We start from the raw sequence: 19,663 nt of genomic DNA, 5'->3' as shown, positions 1-19,663 counted from the left end.
AGCCTGCGTGTCCGGAGCCTGTGCTCCGCAACGGGAGAGGCCATAACAGTGAGAGGCCCGCGTACCGCAAAAAAAAAAAAAAAAAAAAAAAGGAAAATCTGTTTTTTCTAACTCTTCAAAAAACAAACTGCACATAGGAAGTAAATAAATAAATAACTCCTATGCACTGCAGGAACTACTGAAGCAGATATTACTGGACACACACATCCTACATACATAAGTTTCCTTCATTACTATATATGTATCCAAATGTAGGCAATGTGCTTACGTATCCATATTTTTATTAGCAAAGATGCTATTTTATACAGGTTGCTCAAGGATGCAATGACTAGAATTTTTTTTTTTTTTGGTATAATCATGACCTTTTTTTCTTTAAGATACTCTTTTCTCTATGTATTAAGAAATCCTTTTGGTTTATGGTCCAAATGTTGCCTAGAATCAAAGGTTATTCAAACAAAGCCATTTCAAACGTGATATTAGTGTATAGTTGCAAGAAGAAATTTCAGGTTACTTATATGCAATTTAAGTTCTGAAATGGACTACATATGGCTATAATAATGAGTCCATTACTGAAAGAAGCACTTTAGCAAAACCTATAAACCTATATGAGATTATATATCTGCACCATGCATATGTATCATCTTTATCTCTCCAAATATCACAAGTGCCATTTTCATTTTACAACAGTTAAGGATTAAAGACAAGAAATATTTTCATCTTAAAAACATCTTTTCGGGCTTCCCTGGTGGTGCAGTGGCTGAGAGTCCGCCTGCCGATACAGGGGACACGGGTTCGTGCCCCGGTCCGGGAAGATCCCACATGCCGCGGAGCAGCTGGGCCCGTGAGCCATGGCCGCTAAGCCTGCTTGTCCGGAGCCTGTGCTCCGCAATGGGAGAGGCCACAACAGTGAGAGGCAAAACATCTTTTCACCAGTATTGTAAAATTATCGAACTGTCACAATGTATGAAATATAGATGTAATCCAACAGTCTTGTGACAGTTCATATTAGTTCCCTGTAAATGATTACAAAACCATATTCTTATTTAAAAATAAAGAAAGTCTGGAGAACAAAGGCTAAATTCAACACATATTCTCATACATAATAGTAAGGAAAAATCTGCATTTGGTTAATTAATCTGTATCGAATGAGATAATCTTTATTTACATCCCAAATAGAAAAGTTTGCCTGTAGTTTTCAACTAAATATTTATTCTCTACAGATGCCTACAGACACAAGATACAGAAAAATCATAAATAATAATGGCACATAACTTCCATGAGGATGCAAAACTCTAACATTTTTCATATACTATAAAAATGCACATATAAATAACCCACCAAGCAAATTTCAATGCAAATCTATGGATCATTTGTCACTGAATAAAATTAATTTCTGTCTAGCACAAGGAGAGTCAGTATATCTTTGAAATGGTACAAGCTTCTCTAAATTTGAAATTCATGGGGAGAATAAGCACACACTTCTAAGAAGGATAAGTAACTAGAAATCATAGAACCCTGGAAAACTAAGGCGGCTTAGAGATCCTACAAACAACCCCCTCATTATATATGCAAACACACAATCCCAGTGTGTTGAAATAGCCTAGAGGGCAGTGTTGTCTACATCCCAAATTTTTAACAATTCCCATGGAGGGGCTGTCATCATTAGGGGGTAAACCAAAGGCAATCCAATGTCAAACGTATGACTTACATACTAATTCAGTAAGTGTCCACCATTTCCATTGCTTTGGACATAGTAGATGCTAAATACAAAAACTAGTTTCACACACACAAGAATTTAATATTACCTTTTCAACTCCTCAATCTTGGGCATTTTTCACTACATTACTATGAATGTTGCTGCACAGTTATGGCCCAGACACAAACTACCCCCTTATCCTATAATGTTAAAACAGAACAAAGGTCCTAGGTGTATCTGTGGGACAGGAAGGGCAAGGTGAGGGGAGAGCGGGAAAGAAGGGAGTGAGCTAGGATACGAAGGAGGGAGGGCAGGGGGGAAATGATGTCTTGCTACTGGTGTTCCAGCAAGGTGGTTAATTGCATTTGTTTCATATATCTCCAAACACCCTGGTACATTAATTACATTCTGTAACACCAAGCTCTTCTGATTCCCTCTGTCACTTCCACTGAGCAATTTAATTGTATTCCAGCTAGCTACACAACGACTGAAAAAAAACACAAAAAAACAAAAACTTGGTGATAGTTCTGTAATCTAATATATAGTTTATAATGCATTTCTGGCATTGCAGTATATAAATTCATGGCTTGTGAGGACATATCCAAAAAGTTATATCAAAGTCTTATTGTGATAATCAAAACACTTGGGACAAAACCTTTTTGTGATGGTAATCTAAATGTATTACAAAGGTAAATGTATTGAGGAAGAAAATGTCTGGTGAATGATTAGATATGATTAGAGATATTGCCACAGTAGAATTCACAGTGATTTACTCCTATACATCTACTACTTAGAAGGGAAAAAAGAAAAAAGCAGTGTGCCCACATGAACGCCTCGCCTACTATCGCTGGGGGGCACGGGTACTTATGTAGTCCAGGGTTGAAAACAGCCACTTGACTGAAGGTAAACTCATCCGTATTGCCTCATGTTTATAGAAGGGCTTCCTTTTTGAGTCTGATACATGGGGCTCTGTGCAACAGCAGCTGCCAGGAACAAAGTTAGCTCCTACAGGCGGGCAAAAATAGGCAGTGTCCCAAATAATGACTTCGTCCACAATGTAAATACTGGAGGAAAGTTTATGTAGCAACAAGCTACTATAATGGCTCAAGTATCTGGACCAATACACCTCAGATTATTTATAAGTACAGTAATTAAAAATCTAAAGTACTACAATCCACACATGCAGGCAAAAATATCATGCTCTAATCTTCTCTTTATACTAATTATTTCCATTGATGTGAAAATTAAAGTCGCTAGGTTAATACCAAATGTTCTTTTGATTTTCTTCTTTAGAACAAACAAACAAAACAGCATGTTAACGATTACTTCCACTCATCATTCAAAAGAGCTACAAAAAAGGATTTTGCAATCCTCCCACAGGAAACTGACATCCTATGAAAATACCCCAGGAAACCAAATCTGAACAAAAGACAGGAGAATCAGAGGCAGAATGCTGTCTGCTTGACAGACTGACTCAACTTAGAGGGAAACACCTACAGCACCTGTTTCAGATCCCCATTGTGTTTGCCAATAGGGACTGAGCTGAGTGTTCCGTACCCACAGCCAGCCCACAGCTTCTGCTTCCCCCTTCCTGGAGCCTCGCCCTGTCTTACTTTTGACAGTTTTCTCCCTATGATCTAAATCTTCATTCTGATATCACGCTAGGAGAGCACTTACCAGCACGCAGGTGATACACATTGATCCCTGAGATCACTGGCTCAAATTCCTAACCTACTGCACCTTCACTGGGGTGTCTATTACTTACTTCACTTGAATTTCTAAGCCAAAGTTCAGATACAAGAACAAACCCCAAATGGAGAACAAGCACAAGAGTATTAGACTCGTTCAAGAGATTTACTTTCATATTTCCTTTTCTAACAAAACTGAGAGCCCATCATTTATTACCCAACTCCTCAATTAATTAAGTAAATTACAACAATAGGTGACTCCTAACACGTTCCATTTGCAGCAGTTTAGAAACAAAAGACTTAAAACCTCTGCTTCCCCCAAAGTCCCCATGCCTGGCCCAAAGGGACCGAAAGATATAATGTCATTTTATTTATAGCCCACATCCGACTCAGAAAGAAATGTTGGGGTTTTTTTGGGGGGGGAGGGACAGGATAGAAACATTTTAACTTACCATCAACCCGAACATATAAAAATCCACAGAGCAGTAGTTGTGTAAACATCAGCCGACTCATTTTGACATATTAAAAAGGATCCAGATTGTTTAAGAAACCAATCCCAGAGAGCAAAAGTACAAAAATAAGTATCAAAAAAAGAGGTAGGTCCAAAGTTTAGACTTTTCTAGCTGCTAATTAAAGTCAAGAAGAGCAAATGGCAAGATCAGAAGGGGTTAGTGGAGAGGTCTTGAATGGGGCATATGTAGATCCATACAAATTAACAGGGAGCACTCCCAAGGCTGCTGTATTTCCTCACTGTGGCTTCCTAAATTCCCACGAATTCAGCCCAGCCGGAGGGATTATTCAAGTGTGTCTAACCCCCTCTCCTCAGGCTCCATGGCAATCCAAAGCCAAGTTCGTTCTTCAGAAGTCAAGAAGATGACGGGAGAGGAAAAAGACCTAATTCCTAGAAAGTGTTCCACAAACTTGCCAGCGCGCTGCCGAAAAAAAACATTGGCCTGCCCACTGGTTTCCTTTCCCCCGGTCTCCGTCTGGGTAGCAGCTCCACGTCCAGAGTTTTTTCACTAAACTTCCATAATAAGGATGTGTCAAAGCAACACTTTGCAGGCGGGCCGATTTGGCGGCCCTCTCCTTTGCAACCCCGTTGCCTCCCTCCACCTCTCTCGTTCCCGAAAGAGAGGCAAAGGGAAATAGGGATGAGGCGGGTGGAGAATCCGAACTCCTACGTGGTGGGGCTGCAGGGAGGGAGGGAGGGAGGGAAGGCGGGAGGGATAGAGGGGCAGGGCTGAGGCTGCTGCCACCCCCCACCCCGCGGTGCCGCCTCCGAGCGGCTGTGAACCCGGGCGGCGGCAGGCGGCGGGCGGCGGGCGGGTGCGGAGCGGGGCGGGTGAACCCAGGGGCCCAGGAGCGGGAGAGCAGAGGAGCGCGCGGTGCAGCCGCCCGCCCGGGTCTAGCCGCCAGTCCACCTGGTACGGCCGCCGCCGCCGCTGCTCCCGCTGCCCCGCAGCAGAGCGTCCGCCTCCTCCTGAAGCTGCCGCGGGTGGAAGGACTTAGAGGGAAGGCGAGGAGGCGGGAGGGGAGGGGAGGAATGAAAGCTGCTTGGAGTCTGCCCCGGGGAGGGGGGGCGGGGGGTGATGAGGGGGTGCACGGAGCCCCCACTTCCACGCTCCGCCACCCGCCCGCACAGGGGGCGCCGGCCCGCTGGGCAGTGGGGGGAGGAGGAGCTGGAAAGCCTAGAGTCCTAGTGGGACAGAAATGAACAAATTCGGAGCCGAGGCTACCGGTCAACTCCTTCCCCTTCTCTGCGCCTCGTCGTTCCCCCCTGCTTCCCGCCTCGGGAGGGGGATAGGTGGGCTCTAGCCTCCTGCCCTTCGCCGCGTCCCGTTTAATGGGCAGGTAATTTTCTTGGTGAGCGATTTCATGGAAGCCCTTCCTAATTATTCATCCCTCCGTCTGCCGGAGATGCACACGCTTTCTGGAAAAAAGATCATCCGTCCAGGACCCCGGGTGCAGCCTCATTACCCGTTAAAATCACACAAACATTCACTCTTCACCTTTTAGCAAAATGAGAAGCTGAGAGGGAGGGAGAAAAGGAAAGGAAACAATATAACCACCTCTTGGAGCGGAAAGGTTGTTTCGGGGTGCTTTCTCCATCGTTAAAAAGGCACAGAAAAGGGGGGAGGGAGATGTACAGAAATCTGTAGTCTCCACTGGCTTGTTTTAGCCAAGATCTATGGCCCCCTGAGGAATCCCGGGTGGGGGGGCAGGGGAAGGGGTGGCATCCCCTCTTCTGTTATTCAGTTGCCTTATGACCCCCTCAAAGATGAATTTGACGCGGGGCTGAGGGATGCCAGGGAGTTGAGAAAACGCTTAGGATGGAGAAAGGAGATCAGGGAGCTTGGGTGCGGGGGGGGCCGGTACCCGAAGTTATTACCCTCCAGAGACTAGCACCTCTGAAAGGAAATTCGGAAAACCTGAAAACCCAACTGAGCTAACGAAGCTCAAAAACAGCTGAATTGCAGCCCAAAGATGACAAAATCCTGAAAATTAAGGCAGAACCCACCAAGTGAATGCCATTCAGGACCAGGAAGATTAAGGCAGGCCACATTAGATCAAAGGGATGCTAGTGTCTGGGGTGCCACCGGTGTGGCCGGTGGAGCCCGGCCCACGTGTGATCACAGGCTCGCTGGTAGTTGTTTGATGCTAGTTCGGATGATTACAAGGCGGGTTATAAGAACTCACGCAGGTTCCCGAGCCGAACTAAAAGCTGGATGGTGAGTCTTTAGTTCCCCCTACTGGAAAATATTAGAAAAGATTCTTTCTGTTCGTGGCCTTGTGAAGCAGTTTGAAGAGCCTTTGTCTGGTGGTACATTTTGGTGTTGCCACTCAATTTAGCGCTCCCTTGCTTATTAGGGATGTGATATTGTGGGTTTCAAAAAAAAATGGTCAGTGACACTCAAGTAATTAGGAGAGTTTTTATGGCACCTCTGCATGCTTGAAAATTATGGTAATGAAATAGTCTTGCAGAAGAATAAAACAATCCACTCTTCTTGTGAAGCATTAAGAGTAATTTCAGCACAATTTTTATATACATTATTTAGTTGTTTTAAAAAAGTGCATTAGTGTGCTGAAGTTAAATCACTTGAATTCTCACAGTAATGATTTCTAAATCTATTATTCTTTTACCACTCTAAGAAAAGAAGTGGGGAGGGGAGGAGGAGACAAGTTCACATGCTTTTTTTTTTTTTTTAACCCAAAGGGCCAAGTCTAACTTAGATGATATGGTGGTCGTGGAAAATGACAAAATTCATTGGATTAATATCTCTCTTATCTATCTTTAATGTTGCCAAATAATTTATAATTCTTTAAATTTTTCATTTTAAACATTCTGACTAGATTTAAAATCAGGGATTACAAAGTCTAATTTATTCCTCTAATGCACCGCCACCACCACCCCCCAATCTCTATTTCAAATTTCCCTACCTGGGTACAACAGAAAATATTCTGAAAGTAAAGTCTCCCTAATAATAATGCAGAAATTAACAAATCATATAGATTTAAAGCTCTTTAATTTTAAGATAGATCTCAGAAAGGAAGATATTGGGACATTTCATCTTGAAGAGTTTTGTCATGGCTATTCATCTGGAGGGAAAAAGGTAGATTTGACTTCATATATGTTGCACTCAACCATCTACAAATGCTTTTCCTTAGGTGATCTATAAAGTCACTCGGAGGCAGAAAGGGTGTGCGTGGGAAGTTGGAGGAGGGTAGTTTGAAGGAGAATGACCTAGCAATTGCTGTTGTTCCCTAGGGCAGAAAAATGTTACCTCACATCTCACAGAAAGTTGTCCTTGTATAGAGTATGACAAATGACCTCACACAGAGAAAAGATTTATTTAAGAGACATTCCTTTGGTTATATTTATTTGGCATTTTGGACCAATTTTGCATTCATACTTTACTTACTAAAAGTGACAAAACACACCATTGATTTCAGTCTAGTGCCATCTTTTTGCAATACATTACCTACATTATTTAATAATGTCTGTAACAAAGGAATTTAGGGGTCTACGTTTTGTGATTTTTCTTGACGGTAAGTTCATAAATGATGTTTAAAAAGAATACTCTGTCGGTCTCTCATTTGACATAAAATGTGACCAAGGAAAACTGATAACTTTACATATAAGACTCTCATACCAAGTGATGGTTGAAGATTATGACCAAAACCCTCAACACTAACAGTTACTGTAAAAGTCTACAGACAGAAATGTAATCTGGACAACAATAAGTCCAAGGGGAACAAAGACACTACCTTCTGGGAGGATTGATAAGATCTGTATTAGAGAAAAGTTTACATTTCTATTAAATTTAACACAATTTTAGTGAGCAGTGTCTATAGAAGAAATGGATTCCTCACTTGGTTTTTCTAAAAGGAAAATCTTTAAAACCTTGAACATTCTAGTAGAAGTTGGAAATTCAATTTTAGTAGTGCTTTAGCTAAAAAATTTTTTTTAGGTTTTCATTAAGACAAAGCCAGAAATATCTTAGAACAATGAAGCACCCACACCGCCAAATTAGAAGGTTTAAGATACATAAAATTAAATGGGCACTTGGCTATTACATCTCCCCAAATATCAAGTGGGTTTTTTTTTTTCTTCTCTAAACAAGCTGCTAAATAGAAAATGTACATGGAAATCTAGGCTCCTTTCATGTAAAACCTGGAATGGTATTATTATGTGCTCAAAATGTGCCTACCAGATAAATATATATTTTAAGATATCTAAAGATATCTATGTGTAGGAGACTATAATTAACCCTAACTGGGGTAAGGTGATCAAATGATCTTCTTTGTGATTGCACTTCTGAGTTGGCATTCCTGGAGAAACATAAAATACTCATCTGAAGCCAATCTGCACAATATAAGATATAAAATATTAAATATTTCTTTTCCATACCAGATTCCCAAAGGATGTGGTATAATTTGAAAAACCCCAATCTATTTATTTTTTACTCTTCCCATCATGCCCTCATTATAGTTGCAAGGTGGTATACATAGGCAAATCAATTAATAATTTTAGTTAATAATTTTAATATCTACTATGAAGTGGTGAGCACTTGCTATATGTCAGGAATTGTTCTAGTTTTTAAAAATTCATTAAATCATTTAAATCCTATGAGAGGCTTGTGTGGTTGATATTATTCCCATTGTACAGATGAGAAAATTGAAGTTTAGATATCTAACCCAAATTAATAAAAAGTGCAATCTTCCTTTGAATCCAGATCTCTCTACAAAATCTATGCTCCTAAGGGTTTTAAAATATCTTCCACATTGTAGAAACACTGTAACACTTTAATAAATTGCTTTGATTGATTAATTTAAGATCTGGTACACCAAAACATATAGAAATACATAATCGGTTTTTGTTTCCAAAATTGAAGAATCTTCTTACAGCCAGAAGACCATTTGTTATCAGTTCAGTTTGAATTTTTCTATATAAGATTATCTTACCATACTATGCAGAAACAACACATCTACATGAAACATATGGGTTACTATCTACAAAAGAACACAGGACAATTAAAATAAGCGAAGCATTAAAAATCCAGATCAGAGAAGAATGACTCATGTGCTCTTAGGTTATTCTTCTTTTTATTACACTCCAACTTGTTGCAAAACGATTTGAGGGAGCCAAGATAAATTGCATATTGTTCTTCTGAAATATGTTCTAAGTATCTGATTTCAGTCAATTCATTTTCAATATTCACTAATACTCTGTATGTAATCAGTCTGCCTATCTATGTATCTATCTATGATTAGTACTTTTGGTACATTACATGGAGTTATTAAAATATTCCATTCTTAGAGATCTGAGATTTAAGTTGACTGAAATGTAGCAGTATATGACAAAAACAAAGTATTTTCTACCAAATACCGTCATTTGTGGTCAAAAAGAATTTTTCTTTTTTTAAGAATTAAAATCAATTTGGAAAATTATTTTCTATCTTGATTGAAAACTTCAGTGATACTTCCAAACTTAACATAGCTTTTGATTAAATAAAATATTACATTAAAGGATTAATAATAAATAATATCGAGGCATAGTTTCTCTAAGTGTGTATACCTTAAAACTTAGAATTTTTAAAAACACATAAAGCTATTTCAGAGTTCATCAATGAGATTTTATCTCCTTAAGGTCAGTACTCCTCATTCTGAGGTTATCCATTACCCTCCTCCCTCCGTTTAAGTGATCTATGAAACCGCAACCTCGGCCCTAAATTAAAAAGTAGCTCTTTGGTGGGGAAGATAACCTTTCATCTAGATTAGGAAAGTGTTTTTAGAAATAAGCAAAATTGTCAGTCTCGCAAAGATAGAAATTATTTACAGGTGCACCTCCATCTATGTGGCCTCTGACCATAACAGGCTAGGCTTCCTATCCCTGCATAGTCTTTTTCTGCTGGTTATTTTATCATCTCTATTTAAAGCTCTCCAGTTCTAATTTTAGTATACAGCCTAATTTCAATGATGTTAAATAATACACTTTCTGCTATTTTTATACCACAACATAATGAACCCAAGAAAATCCCTTTGATTTTTTGCCAAACTATTCCAAGTCCATCTGCTCCAACCTGGGCTTTGTATAATTGAATTTTAGCAACACAACTGTAATCCTAATAAGAAGCTTTCTCTAAAAATCCAAAACAGAATTTTTGTTGTTCTTAAGAAGAAGGGATTGTCAAAGATCTAGAAAAAGATTCATCATACCTATAGGCCAAAATTTTTAGTTATCTGCTCACTGAGTTGTCTTTTAGACTATTTAACAATGGATTCTTCAAATTCAAAAGAAGTTGCTTACTCTCTCTTAAAAATAATATCATGGAATTAATCCAAGGGCACATGTAATCCAATTGAACTGCCTATGGTTCTGTCATACAGAAGAACTAATCTGGTCGGGAGCAAATTCTGATTTTCTTCCAATATCCAAATTATCTTATTTCTGCCTGATAAAATAACTTCCGGCTGCCTGCAGAGTTCTTGAAGTCCTTCTACAACGAGTACTATGTTTTTAGTTATTAGATACCAACAGGGAGGCTAGGTAATATAATTTTGCTTTAAAAAATGAGAGCTGTAAATACACATTCTCTTACTAAAGTGATAAAATGAAATATCTGGGGACTTTCCTGGTGGTCCAATGGTTAAGACTTCACCTTCCAGTGCAGGCAGTGTGGGTTCCATCCCTGGTGGGGCAGCTAAGATCCCACACGCCTCGTGGCCCAAAACATAAAAAAGAGAAGCAATATTGTAACAAACTCAATAAAGACTTACAATGGTCCACATCAAAAACAAATCTTTTTTTAAAAGGTGAAATATCTGGAAAAATTGTCATGGTACAAGTTTAGAAACAAAACTACAAATGAAGGAATAATATGACATATAAAGTACTTCAGATCAAAATATTTCAATTTGGATAAAAAGTCTCTCTTAAGCAGTTTCTAGTGATTAATCATTTACTAAAAAGCAGTATAGGTATAAGTGACTTTTGTTTTTTGAGTAATTTTGGTTTTTCCATTATATACTAATACTAATGTAAAAAGATCGAAAAATCAAATCATTAAAATTGAAAAATGCTAGTGTAGTTTTTGACAATTTCATACAAATGGTATGGTCCTCCTATCAAATTGGCTTGTTTTAATTTTTAATATACTTTATTTTCAATGACTAGCTCTTTATATTTAGTAGGAATATACAATTTAAATATGTGTATATTGTATCTAATGTAAGCTATATTGAGCATATAAAAATTAACATAATTTTTAGCAATGAGAGAAATGTTTCACCAAATTTCTATTTTTTTTTTTTTTTTTTTTTTTTTGCAGTACGCGGGCCTCTCAGTGTTGTGGTCTTTCCCATTGCGGAGCACAGGCTCCGGACGTGCAGGCTCAGCGGCCATGGCTCACGGGCCCAGCCGCTCTGCAGCATATGGGATCTTCCTGGACCGGGGCACGAACCTGTGTCCCCTGCATCGGCAGACGGACTCTCAACCACTGCGCCACCAGGGAAGCCCCAAATTTCTATTCTTTAATTTTTCATTTTTCAAAGACTACTAATCTATGATCCTTTCCTTCGGCGATCTGGCAAACATGGGTGTTTGAAGCACTGATTGGTAAAGACAGGGTCAATGAAAATTATATAGCATGAGGAGCACTGTGGGATTTTCTTTTTTTTTTTTTTTTTTAGCTTGTCTCTACATCTGGTCTTAAGTTCAGGTTATTACTTACCTATTATTTTGTTCCTCCCTTCTCTACTTCCCACCAAGCACACACATTAAAAAGACATTATGTCACAAAGGTGGAGCAACAATTTATAGGTGTATTGGTAGTCTATTTTCCAGCCTTTTTTCTGAATCTTGCTTAAATTATCAAAAAAGAGAGGAAAACATTTTATTTTAAGACTTCCAGGGACTTTACAATATTCTTAAGTAAACCATTCATTCATCATTGGGAAAATTTTATTCTTCTCCAATCTAACTGTGAAGTAGCATTTCTACTTCCTTATCCCTGGGAGGAGATGGAATGATGAATTAATGCCTAATTGGGGAAATTACAGAGCATGCTGGCTAAGAGCTGGAGCTCTGGAACAAGCAGATCTAACTTTGGTTATACCACTTACAGTGTGATCTTACAATTGTCTCAACCATAAAATAAAGATTAAAATAGTGCTTACTCAGATGGGTGTATGAATGATATTTGTTTTGTTTTGGTTTTTGTGGTACACGGGCCTCTCACTGTTGTGGCCTCTCCCGTTGCAGAGCACAGGCTCCAGACACACAGGCTCAGCGGCCATGGCTCACGGGCCTAGCCGCTCCGCGGCATGTGGGATCTTCCCAGACCAGGGCACAAACCCGTGTCCCCTGCATCGGCAGGCGGACTCTCAAACAATGAGCCACCAGGGAAGCCCTGAATGATGGTTTTAAATAACTTGCACAGTGAACATCTTAACTGGTTTCCAACACTTAGGGTGTTGGAGTGTATTAATGAATCTCCATCATGGTGGCAGAGACAATGCTGTACGGCAACCTCGAATTATTTTCTTTCCTTCTCCTACTAAGAGCTTGGTTAAATATCCCAGCTCCCTTGCAGGTAGATATCATGTGACTGAGATGTGGCCAATGCAGGCACTTCTGGGACTGGCCTCTAAGATACCTCCCATAGCACCCCAGACACTTTATTCTATCATTCATTGGATGGCCAAATCCTGTAGAAAACACCAAACCACCAGATGGAATAAATGAGTCCCAGAATAAGTATGTAGAGCGAATGATCACACTCTCTCCTGAATGTTTTTCATTGAGTTGGGCAAAGAAATAACTTATAATTATACTTAATAAATTATTGAAGTTTTTGTATTCTTTGTTTTAGCACTTAGCCTATTCTGACAAATATAATAAGCTACTTTGAATATCGCCTAAAGCTTAAATGGAAATGTGGTATTTATTTCTTCACAGGATATTGAACCATGATTAATATTAGAAAAATACCTAACTTTTAAAAACTATGTGGCAAGCACTTCAATAAGTCTTTATATTGATTGTCTTATTTAATAGCACAAAGCATATGAGGGTAATGTTATTTTTAGCCCCACAGTTCAGAGTAGTTAATGAAAGCTCAAATTGAAAAAACTTTGAAAGTATCATAATTTGAAACTAACTCATATTCAGTGTCAACAAACCTGTGGTATCACACAGGATAGACTAGGTTTTTCTATGGCAGAGTTTCTCAACCTTTTTCTCACGGTTACTCTAAGATGCATTTTTAGGTATTTTTGTCCTAATCAGCTCCCCATGGAATTATACCACAGATACAGTACATATGTTTATGCGCTGCATGTATGTATGTACTTTATACATAAAAAGAGTAAGATTTTGTTTGCCCCCCAAAACCAATTTTACATCACTGCCATTAAGGATGCATATTCTACAAATAGAAACAATTCCAAAGTCTTAAGCAATAAGGTTTATTTCTTGCTATATTGTGAGTCTATTGGAGACTCTGTTCTACATCATCCTCGTTCCAGGATCTAGGTTGTTGGAGCACTCACTTTCTGAACAAATGGAAAAGCAGAATATGGCTCTTAAATTCCTTGGCTGGGGACGAATTATACTATTTCTTATATTTCATTGCCAAAACAAGACAAAATATCCACCCCACTTCCCCTTCGTGGATGCAAAGAAGCTGGAAATATTCGTTGATCAGCTCTATTTACCATCCCACATATCCACCCCCTGCAGACTTCCTTGCTTTGGGAAGGAATTATTTAAATTCATTATGGCAGTATAGGCAGGCTAAAGAGAAACTCTAATTTATTATTTTATGTTTTGGCACTGGGTTGAGTAGTGTCCGCCCAAAACCTCAGAATGTGTCCTTGTTTGGAAATAGGGTCTTTGCAAATTTAATCAAGTTAAAATGAATTTATGCTAGATTAGGATGGGCCCTAATCCAATGACTAGGGTCCTTAAGACAAGGGGGAAATTTTGACACAGACATGGAAGTCAAAGGGAGAAGACAGCTATGTGAAGACAATGGCAGAGATTGGAGTTATTCCGTTCTACACCAAGGAATGCCTGGAGCCACCAGACTCTGAAAGAAGTCAGAAGGGATTCTTCCCTAGAGCCTTCAGAACATGGCCCTGATTTTCTAGCCTCTGGAACTGTGAGAGAATAAATTTCTGTTGTTTAAGCCAACAAGTCTGTGGTACTTGTTATGGTAGCCCTATGAAATTAATATAACCATTACAAGTTTTAATAAATTCAAAATGGGAAAATAACTTTTTGTTTATGAAAAGCCAAGTAGATGAATGATAGATTAGTAGAAATCTTGGGAAACAATGGTAATATGCATTCTAATATGCATATATAGTCAAACAAACACATGTATGTCTAACACAAAGAAGACTAAAGAGAGAGAAAAATTAAAATTTAAAAACTTTACTTTAAATGATCCATTTTAGAATTTCAGAATTGAATAATAGCCTTAAGATCATCTATTATAATCTCATTATATATCTCAAGGATAGGAGGCCAATTTAAGTTAATAATAAATACCTTATCTTATTCATAAATTAGTTTTTTAAAAATTATATTAATTTAACTTAGAATTTTTGAGTTTAGATATTGTCTTTTGTTAATTGTTATTACAACTGCCAGTGATTTCCTGATTAAAATTTAATTTATACATATTAGTCCATTTAAAAATCTTTGTATAATTAAAATATATCAAAATTTAAAAATAACTCTATACCATAAAAATGTTAGAAGAAATACTAAATAACTATAGTCTCTATGCAAAAATACTAAATGAAAATATTCGATCCTGGTCTTATTAATGTTTATTACAGAATGCCTCGTGCAGAATGTAGTAGAGATTATCCCAGAACCAGATTTACACAACTGCCTATGGAAATAAATAGAAGACTTATGTCATTTCCTCTGTTGATTATTTAATATCATCTTAGAGGGAAGGCTTAATTCTCATCTTCTTACAGCTCTTCTGTTTTAAAATAAAGAAAAGAATTAACCAAATCTCAATTTCTATGTCACTAGTCCACTTCCCACATCAGTTTTCTTCTATATTCCATTTTTTTAAATTCAAAAAACAAAATACTCTCTAAACTTAGAAGCTCCCCAAATTATGAAACATGATCTTTGGCAACTTTTTCATATGTGCATTAGCCCCAACAGAAGCCAGCCAGTCACCAAAATTACTAACAAGCAGTAACACACACACACTCACATGCTGGGCCTCTTACATCAAGTTGAAGGAGTACAGTCTCATCGGTCCATTAACTTTCAATCTAAAGCAACATCCATAACAAAGATTGAAACATATCACAAGCTATATTCATACAGAGAAACATACATGAAATCAAGACCAACTTCTGAACTAAATTCATAAATAGACATGCTATTAATCAATGAAACTTTGTGCTACACTCAGTGTTATGTGTTGCACCGAAACCTCAGGGTGAAAGGGAAGTGCTAGAAAGGAGAGAGAAATGATCAAATGTCTTACAGACACCAAAGTAATGAAACAGGGAAGTTAAATGTTAGAAGATTTTGAAAAGGAAGAAAATATTCCACATGTATTGAATCCCATTGATGGTAGCATGGAGCCAGAGGTGGAGGTAAGTGAGAAGACTCAGATGCATAGAATCAAGATAAAAGTAGACAAGAGATGTCAGATGGTCTTGTAAAGTTCTCGGAGGACTTAGACAAGAGACAAAGAAGACTGTTCACTATGAACAACAAAAAATTGAGGCTCTGAGAAATTAAGTAACTTTGACAAAAGACTACAAAAATAAATGAGTGCTGAGACCTCACTGACATCAGAATCTATTTCATTTCCACTAAACCGTGTTAACTAATTTAATGTGCATCATTGCTTTCTGGCTACAGAGAGGGTGTGCTGAACATTTTTAACTTGAGAGAAGCATTGGCAATTAGTGAACTAGGGGATTTCAGGAGCAGTTCCTTGCTTGTTTGCCTCAATCAGTTAAGAAAAGGAGTAAGGAAATGAAATAGAAGAAAAGGAAAACAAAGGTGAGAGGACAGAAAAACAGGAGGGTAAGGAAGGAGAGAGGAGTGTTTGATAAACTTGGTTTCACTAAAAAAAAAAAAAAACCTAGAGAAAGCCATGTGATTTGATATTCTTTGGGCTTCTAATTTTGTTTTGCAGCTCTTATTAAGTATTCTTTCTGATTTCTTTCTACCCACTTGACTTTGGTCTTGTAAGAAAACTGAGATGTAACCTCATTTGTGCACACCACAGAACTTTTGAGCCAGCTTAGCCGTCATGTTTCGCCCTCCACTTAATTAAATATGCAAAGTGGGTTAGAGAGGAGTGCTTGACTAATACCCTTACTAGAGTTCTGAGTTTGACCCTGTTTGGTCCTTAAGCGAGCTCTCAGTGCTTAGAGGACTATGTTAACTGCTGTAGTTTAATAAAGTACCATGCTGTCGAAGATGGTTTTTAACAGCTCCTTTTATATGACCTTGGAAGAGTTAAAGCAACTTAGCCAGTGCATGTAGCAATTTCCTATTCACAATTTGGTTTTGCATTTATTGTCCAATTGACTTTTGCTGCTATATATGCTCTCTGGGGTGTCCAAACTAGAAATGTCTGTGTACGCTTTGCATGAGCTTTGGAAGCAGTGGTTGAGCGATTTAGTATCAGCTCCTCTGACATACACAATGCCAGTCTCCTGGAGATGTCACTTTCTGAGTGTCTGGTCCATGAGCCTGACAAGAGACCCAACTGCATTAGGGGCTTGAGTGGGATTCTTCTACCTGTTTCCCTCAGCCTGAGATTATTATTTTTTTTTGTAATATGATGTTGTCATCACTATTGTCATCAGAAAGACATATAAAGGGATTTGTTAACATTATTGTTTTTCAGACTTCTATATTAATTTTCCTTGAAATAGTATTGCTTCAACTGAGAAATACAATTATATCTTGCCCTGTCTCCAGAAACGCTTATAAATTAGAAGTGATGTTTGAGCTACATGACTTTTTATGACTGATGTAATTTGCTTTTTTATCTGAATGTTTGATAAGTAGCAGTATGTCTCTATTCTTCTAGTTACAAATCCATTAACCTCACCCTTAAAAACCTGTGGCTTTATAATACTAGCTTTTACATAAAAGACAAACCCCAAAATATATCATGCTAGACAAAATACTCGCACATAGTTCTGGATAGGTCACCTAGGTATGATGAGGTGCACTAATTAAAATAAAAAAGATTGGGGGAAAAAGGATTCATTTGTTCAAATCACTCAACAAATGTTTATTGAGTGCTGTTACATGCCACCCTATAACAGAAATGTCTGTCTCATAAACACACACTGCTTTTCTGGATTTTAGTTCCTTCATCTGTAAAATGAAAGAGTTGGACAAGTGACTTCTAAAGACTAGTCTCCTTAAGAGCAGACATTCTATTACTTATTTTGCTCATGTAGAAAGCATGGATTTCAGCTCTTGTAGCAATAATCGGCCCTGAGCCCTTTGCAAAAGATAAAGAATCACTGCCTCAAGTTTCAGATTCTGTGACACAAAGTTACTTTGAAAGCTATGATATGAAGTGGTGTTTATTTTGATAGTCTTCCATTGGCACATCTGGTCTAATCCATCATGCTTGTATTTATGGGAAGCTGTTAGAATGTTAGCAGTTGTTCTTCAGGGCCAAGTGTAGACTGAAAAGTTATGGCCATTCCTGCTAGCTGGCTCATCAATGTTACATTACATATGTGTAAAGTACCTGCTTTATTCTAATATCACAACCCTCTATTAAAATAAAAAAGGATACTAGCATCCCTGATATAGCACAGCTTATAATGATACAGATATGGATATCATAAAGGTCAATGTTTAACCTCTGGATGTTAAGTGGTCTGGAGGGATTCCATGTAGTTTTAGTATTAGAAACCTATGGGACTGAAGGAAACTACAGTAGGCTCTCAACATTAAAACAAAAGACAGGGACTTCCCTGGTGGTCCACTGGGTAAGACTTTGCCTTCCTATGCCGGGGGGTTCCATCCCTGGTTGGGGAGCTAAGATCCCACATGCCTTGCGGACAAAAAAACAAAACATAAAAAAGAGTATCAATATTGTAACAAATTCAATACAGACCTTAAAAATGGTCCACATAAAAAATAATCTAAAAAAAAAAAAAACCCCAGAGATTTAAAACCAAGCATATGAGCATACAGACTTTTTAAAAGTCACTTGGATATCTTCTTATGACGACCATTTAGTTTGAACTGTTGATCTGATGGTGGTTGCAGCGATCCTGGTGAAGGCATTTTTAAAATAAATAAATGGAAACGTTGAGGTGCTCATAGTAGAACTGTGTCTGCCAGTAGATAGTGTCGAGGCTCTTTCTTTGTCAGATACCTCTTAAACAATAAAACTGAGTAAAACATCAAGCTACAAGCAGCAACAAGGAAAATGCCTCTCAAGGAGTAAGGCAGAGATTTATGGGGGCACCTTCAGCAACTGCTGCAGGGATTTCCACGTGTTAATCTCCAAACACCAAGACTGTAGTACTTTCCATTAGCACCCTACCAGCCCATTCTAGGATCCCCTCAACACAAATGATACCACCCAGGAGATTTTTTCCAAGGAGAGCTGTAAAGATTTTTGAGGTCGTTTGCATTTCAAAAGAAATTCACTTAAATCATGAATCTTTTGTCTAACCTTATGTCATCCCCTTTTATGTTCAGTTGGGAGCAATTTGTCTATTCTTTTGGAAACTTTTGTTAGTTATCATGTTAACTAAATTTCCAAGTCACTGCAGGACATTACTTTGATTTGCCCTCAGCAATAAATTTATACTTTAATTTGTTATACCAAGCAAACTGGAAAGCTTCCACAAATTTAATTATTGAAGTCACTTGTACATGTTTGATTATATTTTGTTTTCAAGGCACAATATCGTAACAGAATCCTAAAGAAAAGGAAAACAATTTTGGAGGAGTCTTAAGAGCTGACGGCAGGTTTAAACAGTCATTTGTAAAGTCCAAAATAATAACTAAGACTTGGAATGAAAATGACATTTAATTGACCTAAAATACCTAATAGCAAAAGTTGAAAGAAATCTTTTTTTATTACAGTTAAGTATTTTGTGTTAGGGGTTTATTACCACTTCCTTTCCACATGACCATCATCCATTCTAAAGGGAGGAGCTAGCCACCCAGTCCCCTGCTTTTTAAAGGAGGCACACTAAATTAATTTATTGCCAAAGGACAGACCTTCTGTCTTTTCAAAAAAGTCCAAAAGAAAAAAAGACAAAATAAAACAAGAAAAGGTCAAACTACTGGTCAGTTCACTCATGCTTCAATAGCTTCACTTCATGCTATTCATATATTTCAAATCATGTATGTTCCTCTTCCAGTACGGTATTAAGTCACCAATTCAAAAGAAAGATATGCATGTTTGAAACACTAATTAACATAAGAAAATGCTCCAAAATGGTGATGCCAAGATTCATGTTATAAAAGCAAATTTCAAATTTCTTTTCCCTCCTCTTTTGCTTTATTATTATTCAAAACAAAATCCATAACAACTGGTATGTACAGAGTCTTGGTATCTCCAATCTTCAGTTATTTCTCTCAGTGCAGAATTCAGCATTTCCATCTCTTAGTTATTCCTCTCAGGACAGAGTCTACAGATTCAACTCCAGCTTTTTTTTTTTTTTTGTGGTACGCGGGCCTCTCACTGCTGTGGCCTCTCCCGTTGCAGAGCACAGGCTCCGGATGCGCATGCTCAGT

At 38.1% G+C, this 19,663-nt stretch overlaps 1 protein-coding gene across 1 annotated transcript in view; it reads right to left on the bottom strand.

Moving 5' to 3' along the window:
* ROBO2 (roundabout guidance receptor 2) overlaps positions 1 to 3,897 on the bottom strand; it is a 595,733-nt gene extending 591,836 nt beyond the window's left edge. Inside the window, exon 1 of the mRNA XM_060098793.1 lies at positions 3,837 to 3,897. Within this exon, the coding sequence (XP_059954776.1) occupies positions 3,837 to 3,897 (61 nt within the window). The remainder of the gene's footprint in view (positions 1 to 3,836) is intronic.
* Positions 3,898 to 19,663: the final 15,766 nt, after the last annotated feature.

This window comes from Mesoplodon densirostris, chromosome 5 (assembly GCF_025265405.1).
Source record: "Mesoplodon densirostris isolate mMesDen1 chromosome 5, mMesDen1 primary haplotype, whole genome shotgun sequence".
Lineage (NCBI taxonomy): Eukaryota > Metazoa > Chordata > Mammalia > Artiodactyla > Ziphiidae > Mesoplodon > Mesoplodon densirostris.
The sequence above is the reverse complement of the archived record's forward strand: the minus strand, read 5'-3'. Positions and strand labels throughout refer to the sequence as shown.